Source organism: Callorhinus ursinus, unplaced genomic scaffold, assembly GCF_003265705.2.
Source record: "Callorhinus ursinus isolate GAN/ISIS: 27379988/994484 unplaced genomic scaffold, GSC_fseal_2.0 scaffold30, whole genome shotgun sequence".
Lineage (NCBI taxonomy): Eukaryota > Metazoa > Chordata > Mammalia > Carnivora > Otariidae > Callorhinus > Callorhinus ursinus.
Genome location: NW_027397092.1, coordinates 1,375,561 through 1,384,059, shown reverse-complemented (window position 1 = coordinate 1,384,059; position 8,499 = coordinate 1,375,561). Strand labels below are relative to the sequence as shown.

Genomic DNA, 8,499 nt, shown 5'->3' with positions numbered 1-8,499 from the left:
AGAGCCCCGGCCCCGCCCCTGCTCCTGTCCCGCCCAGCGTTCCGGCCCTGCTTTGCATCCCGGCAGAGCCCCGCCCTGTCCCCGGCCCCGCCCCACATTCCGGCAGAGCCCCGCCCTGCCCGCCCTGAACTCCGGCTCGGCGGCGTCCGGCAACTTGGCAGAGCCCCGCCCTGAACCCCGGCCCCGCCCCGCGCCCCGGCCCCGCCCCATATCGGCCCCGCCCTGCGCCTTGGCTCCGCTGTGCTCTGCGTCCCGCGGAGCTCCGCCGTGCCCGCAACGGTCTGCAGGACCAGGAGCTCTCGCGGCCGGAACCCCGTGGCCCCGGGTGGCCGCTGCGGCCCGAGCAGCTTGGCGAGGAAAGATGGCCGCCCTGACGACGGTCGTGGTGGCGGCGGCGGCCACCGCGGTAGCCGGGGCTGTGGCGGGGGCGGGCGCGGCCACCGGGAGCGGAGTGGGAGCAGCGCAGGTGCCGCAACAGGTAAACCGAGACGGGCCAGAAGCCTCTCAGGCGGCGGGCGTGGGCCTGACTGAGGGGGATGTGGGTGCCGGGGGCGGGACGGGGTCCCGGCCCTCGCTGAACAGGTGTCCTCTGCGGCGCGGTTCCGCAGGCGGGAGGTGCGGCGTTCCCCTCCCTTTGCTCGCGGCCTGGCCCACCCAGGCGCTGTGCTTTGTTGGCTTGTGCGTTTAACTGCTCTTCCAGAGCCACCTCCATGTGGTTTTGGAATCGAGGAAAGATCTCGGTGGAAACCCGGGCTCTGCCGCTTTTTAGCCTTGTGATGAGAACATATCCTTTCCGCGACTTAGTGCCTTCTGCAAAAACTGGATCGGGTTAACTGCACCTTACGGAGCCGTGGTCCTTATGTCTGGGAAGGCCCTGGCACAGTGCTTGGTTGGAGAGAGATTCGGTGCCCAGTAATTTGCTGCTTTGTTATTGTACCTGCGTTGGGGTCACAAGGAGGAATAAATATGGGGTGGTCCGAGGCAGATGTGTTTCCAGAGATCTGCCTCGGACCCCTTTGTCTGGCAGCGTGGACCACAGGGATCCTCAAGAATGGTTGGATCCAGTGGCTTAAGCCAAGACCTTCCCTGCTCTCATTGTCTCACAGCCCACACCCAAAGAGTGGGCAATTCCTCCACGTTCTACCTGCAGAATAAATCGGGAATCCCACTCTTCACACCTCCAGCGCCACTGTCTTTGGCCACGCCATCATTTCTCCCTGGCTGAAATACTTTTCTAGTTGGTTTCTGTTCTAACACTTTTGCCTTCCTAAAGTATTCACAACAGCCAGGGCGATTCAGTCCAATAAGGACACTCTTCTGCTCAGAACCCTCATAGCCAAAGCCAATGCCCTTACCATGGTCTACAGGGCCTGTGAGCTACCCACCCCCCTCCCTGTTAGCTCTTCTCCAGTTCCCTGCTCTAAGTCTGCTGCAACCATACCCGCCTCCTGGTTGACCCTCAGACAGGCCTAGTTCTCTCCTACCGTATAAGCTTTGTAATTGCTATTGCCTTTGCTTGAAATGCTCTTCCCTCCTGGTTCTATGGCTAGTTGTGTTTCTTTCACTTAACTTTGTTCAAATGCCATCAGCCCAGTGATTATTTTCATGACCTCCCTAAACTGAATCCCCTTACTGAGCATGCCCTGTTCCCTTTTCTGGTTTTATTTTGCTCCATAGCACTTAGTACTATATGCTCAATTACATATTTTCATTTTTCTCCACACCTCTGCCTCCACCATGGGAATGTAAGCTGTAGGAAGGCAGAATCGTTTGGAAGTCTTATTCACTATTGTGTTCCCAGTTCCACTCTTGAGTTTAGTCCTGGAACATAGTAGGCACTCGCTAAATATTTGAGGATCAATCCAAACCTGAAGGAAGGCGGTTGTGAGCTGAGGACAGGTTCCATCTTTTTCTTCCTCTAAGGGAGTGTAGCAATTTTTCTGTCTTTACTTGTATGAGCTCAGGAAATTCCACCTAAGGCAAATGTTTTCACACATCCTCTGTTCTCTTTATTATTCTAACTCTGGCCCAAATGTCTGGGGGGGGGGGGGGGGAAAGTAAAATATATAAAAATACATAATGCATAAAATATTTTAAAAGATAATTTTTAACATTTTGTTTAATGTATGATCCAAGTGGTTTAGCCATCTTTCTGGCTTTCTCCATGAAACCCTTCTGGCTTACTCTGGTTCAAATTCTTATAACCGTGTTTTGCCTCCTGGTTTGCATTCCTCACAAGTTGCATAATATTGTTATTGATGAACCTTTTTATCACTCCCTTCTGGTGATCCTCAGAGGTTTGCCTTTCCAGGGCTTGGACCAAAATCACCTGTAGAGCTGTTTCAAATGTTTTATCTGTTCCCGACATTTAGCAATGTCTGGAGATGTTTTTGATTGTCAGGACTGGGGCAGGGATGGGTTGTGTGGGCTACTAGCATCTAGTGAGTAGAAGCTGAAGGACAGCCCCCCACAACAAAAAAATTATCTAGTCCAAAACGTCAGGAGTGTTGAGGTTGAGACACCCTGCTTTCTGCGCTCTCATCATTTTAAGGAAGGCAGAGCCTCATAGTTGATGACGACAACAGTAACAGAGTAGACTCTCGAGGGTGTTTGGACTTTAAACAAGGAATTAGAATCACAGCTGTACCATATTAAGGTTTTTGAGGATTTTAACTACATGTTATCCATCTTTGGACTTTCCTCAGTATACCACACACATACCTACACACTCAAATTCTCAGCCTACCGTTGAACTTGAATAATTGTCGTATGATTAAGTGAATGAATATTCCCACTGACTCTAATAGTGAAACCAACTAATGTTTTCTTGAGGAGAGATTTTCCTGATGACAACCTCATGATGTAAGAGGTGTTCACTAAAGTACTTGAAAGTCCTGTATGTCTGTTAGGGTATCCATAACAAAATACCACAGACTGGGTGGCTTACACAATAGGAGTTAATTTTCTCACAGTTCTGGAGGCTAGAAGTCCAAGATCAAGGTGCTGCCAGGATTGTTTGGTGGTGTAAGGTCTCTCCTTGGCGTGTAGATAGCTGCCTTCTCATGTGTCCTCAGGTGGCCTTTCCTCTGTGCACGGGTAGAGAGAGAGAGAGATCACCGATGTCGCCTCCTCTTACAAGGACACTAGTCCTGGTGGAATAGGACCTCACCCTTATGACCTCATTTTATTACTTTCTCAAAGGCCCTATCTCCAAATATAGTCACAAAGTGGGGATAGGGCCTCAATGTATGAACGGGGGGGGGGGGGGACATAAATTAGTCTGTAACAGTTCTTTTAAGTTATTTTGGAGAAATTATCTTTGAGGTTTTAGAAACATTTTTATTTTATTCTGCAACCTCCTTAGGGTGTGGAACCCTATAAATTTCTTACCCATATTGAAAAGTAATACCATGCCCTGTCTGTCCTTTCTAATATTTGCATATTATTTGTTTTGTTGTGTTGTGTTTTCTTTTTAAGATTTATTTATTTATTTGAGAAAGAGACAGAGAGAGCACGAGCGGGGAGGAGAGGGAGAAGCAGGCTTCCCGCGGAGCAGGGAGCCCGATGCGGGGCTCAATCCCAGGACCCTGGGACCATGACCTGAGCCAAAGGCAGATGCTTAAATGACTGAGCCACCCAGGCGCTCCAAGTATATTATTTGTTGATAATCCCCCTCACTATTGCCTTTCAAGACTGAAGACCACAAATCTCTCTACCTTCCTCTCAAATGCCATTTCCCTCTTAATCATTTTAATACTTGAATTATGAGTTTTTAAAGGTATTTCTTTAAAACACACAGTGTCACACTAATGTATGGCCCTGCTTTAAACCATGATAGGGCTGTGTCTTCTGTTTTGTTTTGTTTGTTAAGTGAACTTCCCTCTGATGGCCTAAATGTTACGGCCCTTGGCTGCTTGGAGTAGTCCTTCAGTAATAACTACATTCTTTCTCCGACTTGACATGATAACTCACAAGGAATTTCCTCTAGAAGATCACACACATGCATAGGGTTATGTCCATGTTTAGGTGTGGTAGGCTGAATAATGGCCCCTCAAGCATATTCACATTCTAATCCCCAGTACTGTGACCCTGTGACCTTGCATGGTAAAAGGGACTTTGCAGATGTGATTGAATTAGGTATCTTAACACGGGGGGATTATCCTGGATTATCTGTGTGAGCCTAATGTATTCACGAAGGTCCTTATAAGAGGAAGGCAGAAGAATCAGAGCCAGTGGTAGGAGATGTGACAACGGAAGCAAGAGGATGCAGTGATGTGAGGAAGGGGCACGAGCCAAGGATGAAGATGGCTTCTAAGCTGAAAAAAAGTATGGAAGTAGATTCTCCTCTAAAGTCTCCAGAAGGAGCACAAACCTGCCAACACCTTAATGGTAACTGGGCCTCCAGAACTGTAAGAGAATAAATTTGTGTTGCTTAAGCCAGCAAGGTTGTATTAAACTAACCTGTAGTAAGTTGTTGCAGTAGCCGTAGGAAACCAGTACACCAGGGAGGATCTGAGAAAGACCTAAGCCTTCATCTTTGGCTGGCCTTGAAGCTCTGCGCAAGTGACAAGAAGGCTAAGGTTGACTTGTAAACTGCCTGCCTCCATGTCGAAGCTTCACGTCCTGGTATGCACACAGACCCCCTCAGCAAGGGCTGGGAGATGTATTGGTTCACGGCAGCTAGGAAGACCTCTGACCCGTCAACCATTAGGTGACGACTGAGCTAACCAAGCAGAGGTTTCAGAGCCACACAGACAAAGAATATAGACTTTGCAGAATCAGTGTTGGAAGTTGACTAAACAAACGGCAACAACAACAAAGCTTGGGGTTGGAAGAGAATCTCAGTTTCAGAGTTAAATTATATTTTCTTAATATAATTGTTATATTTATAATATAATATAATAATAATTATATAGCAATATAATATTTAATTATATTAACAAAATTACAGTTTTTAACATCAAGTTTTTAACCAAAAAAAAAAAGAGACATGCAAAAAACCATGGAAGTATGGTTCACACACAAGAGAATTTTTTTTTTTAAAGCTATCTCAAAAGAAGACTAGATGTTGGAAATAATAGAGAAAAACTTTAAATAAGCTGTTTTAAATTCATTCAAAAAACTAAAGGAAACCATGGCTACAGAACTGAAAGAAAGCATGAGGATGGTTTCTCACCAAATTAAAAATACCTATAAGGAGATTAAAATTGTTTTAAAAAATCAAATAGAAATTCTGGAGTTAAAAAGTACAAGAACTCAAATGAAAAGTTCATTAGAGGGCCTCAGCATCCGATTTGAGCTTCAAGATTCAAGGAAACTTGAAGATAGGCCAATTCAGATTATCCACACTGAGGAACAGAAAGAAAAAAAAAATGAACAGAGCCTCAGAGTCCTGTGAGACATCATGAAGGTCATACATACTGAGAGTCTCAGAAGGAGAGGAAAGAGAAATGGGGAGGAGCAGAATATTAGAAGAAATAATGGCTGAAAACATCCCTAATTTTTTTTTTTTAAGTAGGCTCCACAGCCAGTGTGGAGCCCAGTGTGGGGCTTGAACTCAGGACGACCCTGAGATCAAGACCTGAGCTGAGATTGAGAGTCAGAGGCTTAACCGACTGAGTGACCCAGCTGCCCTGAAAACTTCCCAAATTTGATGAAAAATATTAATCTACATATTGTTAGAGCTTGATGAACTCCAAGTAGAGTAAACTCAAGAGGTCATACCTGGACACTTCATAATCAAACTGTTGGAAGACAAAAACAAAAAACTTGAAAGCACCAAAAGAGAAGCAATTCGGCACATACAAGGAATCTTCAGTAAGATTAACAGCGGACTTCTCCTCAGAAACCTTGGATTCCAGAAGGCAGTGGGATGACATAGTTAGTGAAAGTGCTGAAAGAAAAGGACTGTCAACCAAGAATTCTATGTCCACCAAAATTATTCCTTAAAAATGGAAAAATTAAGACATTTCCAGACAAACACTAGCATATGCCAGCATATATGCCTTACAAGAAATATTAAAGGAAGTCCTTTAAACTGAAATAAAAACACTGCATAAAAATTCAAATCCACATGAAGAAGAGGATGAATAAAGAGTACTGGTAAGTAAACGGGGAGGTAAATATAGAAGTCAGTATAAATGTATTTTTTTGTTTCATAACAAACTTTTTTCAGAATATAGAGGAGGGAACATTTTTCAACTCATTTCAACATTTTTCAACTCATTATTTTTACCCTGATAGCACAATCAGACAAAGAAATCACAAGAAAGAAAATAACAAACTAAGATTTCTTATGAATATAGATGCAAATTTCCCAACAAAATACTAGCAACCCAAATCTAACAACGTATGAAAAGGATTACATACCATGATCAGTTGGGATTTGTTCCAGACATGCAAGGTTAGTTCAGCACATGAAAATCTATCAATGTAATACAACTTATTAATAGAATAAAGGACAAACTACACGATCATCTCAATAGATGTAGAAGGAGCAATTTACAAGATCCAACACCTTTTCCTGATTTAAAAAAAAAAAAACATTCAACAAACTAACAATATAAGGGAACTCCTCATTCTGATACAGGCATCTATAAAATGCCCACAGCTGACTTAATGACAAAGGATTAAAATCTTTCCACAGGGGCACCTGGGTGGCTCAGTCAGTTAAGTGTCTGCCTTTGGCTCAGGTCATGATCTCAGGATCCTGGGATCGAGCCCCGTGTCGGGCTCCCTGCTCAGTGGAGAATCTGCTTCTCCCTCTCTCTCTGACCCTCCTCCCTGCTTGTGTGCTCTCTCACTCTCAAAATAAAAAAATTAATAATAAATAAATAATAATTTTTTTAAAAAGTTTCCCATATAAGATAAGGAACAAGACAAGAATGTCCATTCTCACCACTTAGTCACTGGAGATTCTAGCAAAGGCAATTAGGCAAGAGAAACAAATTGGAAAAGAAGTAAAACTATTCTTATTTGCAGGTGGCATGATTTGTATATAAAAAATTTAAAGGACCTGTGTAGAAACTACTAGAGCAAATAAATTCAGCAAGATTGAAGGATAAAAAAAGCAATCAATAAAAATCAGTTTTAATTCTATATACTAGCAATGGACAATTCAAAATGGAATTAAGAAAATAATTCTGTTTACAGTAGTAGTACAAAAATAAAGTACATAGGAATGAATTTAACAAAAGAAGTACAAAGCTTATACTCTAAAAATTCCATCACTGAAAGAAAGGAAAGAAGACTTACATCATTGGATATTTTAGGTTTATGAATATGAAGAGTTAAGATGGCACTACTTCCCAGATTGATTTACAGAGTTAAAATCCATGTGAAAATCTAAGTTGTCTTTTTGTGCATACATTGATAAACTGATCCTAAAATTCATATGGGAAATGCAAGGGTCCCAAAATAGCCAAAACAATCTTGAAGAACAGAGTTGGAGGACTCATACTTCCTGATTTCAAAACTTACTACAAAGCTATAGTAATCAACTGTGTGATACTGGCATAAGGATAGACATATAGATCAATGAGAGTTAAGAGGTAAACCCTAGGGCGCCTGGGTGGCTCAGTCGTTAAGCGTCTGCCTTCGGCTCAGGTCATGATCCTGGAGTCCCGGGATCGAGTCCCGCATCGGGCTCCCTGCTCGGCGGGGAGTCTGCTTCTCCCTCTGACCCTCCCCCCTCTCATGCTCTCTCTCTCTCTCTCTCTCAAATAAATAAATAAATAAATCTTAAAAAAAAAAAAAAAGAGGTAAACCCTATGTTTATGGACAGTTGATTTTCAACAAGGGTGCCAATTCAATAAGGAAAGAAGATTCTTTTCGACAGGTGACGTTGGAATAACTGGGTATGTACATACCAAACAGTGAAGTTGGACTCCTGCCACACACCATATATAAACATTAACCCTAAATGGATGGAGACCTAAATGTAAGAGATAAAACTATAAAATTCTTAGAAAAAATGTAGATGTGAGTCTTCATGACCTTTGAATGTTTCTTCTGTAGGATATCTAATGCACAAGCCGCCAAAGATAAAATGGATAAATTGGGCTTTATCAAAATTGAAAATATTTGTGCTTTGAAGGATATTATCAAGAAAATGGAAAGACGGCTCAGGGAAATTGGGAATATTTGCAGGTCTTTTATCTGATAAGGGAGTTATATCCCCAATATATAAAGAATGCTTCCAACTCAACAAAAAGACAACGTGATTTTTATTTTTTAAAGATTTTATTTACTTGAGAGAGAGAGAGTGCATGAGCTGGGAGAGTGCTGAGCAGGGAGCCTGATGTGGGGCTCGATCCCATGACCCTGGGATCATGACCTGAGCCAAAGGCAGATGCTTAACCAACTGAGCCACCCAGGCTCCCCAACAACCCAGTTTTTAAAATGAGAAAATAAAACATAGAATTAACCTTATGATCCAAAAATTCCACTGTGAGTTGTATGCTCAAGAGAAAGCGTATTCATATTAAAACTTGTACACAA

The 8,499-nt window shown here is 43.1% G+C and overlaps 1 protein-coding gene across 1 annotated transcript in view; it reads left to right on the top strand.

Moving 5' to 3' along the window:
* Positions 1-216: 216 nt before the first annotated feature.
* Positions 217-8,499, top strand: part of CCDC112 (coiled-coil domain containing 112) — a 28,962-nt gene continuing 20,679 nt past the window's right edge. Inside the window, exon 1 of the mRNA XM_025861014.2 lies at positions 217-478. Within this exon, the coding sequence (XP_025716799.1) occupies positions 362-478 (117 nt within the window). The 5' untranslated portion in view covers positions 217-361. The remainder of the gene's footprint in view (positions 479-8,499) is intronic.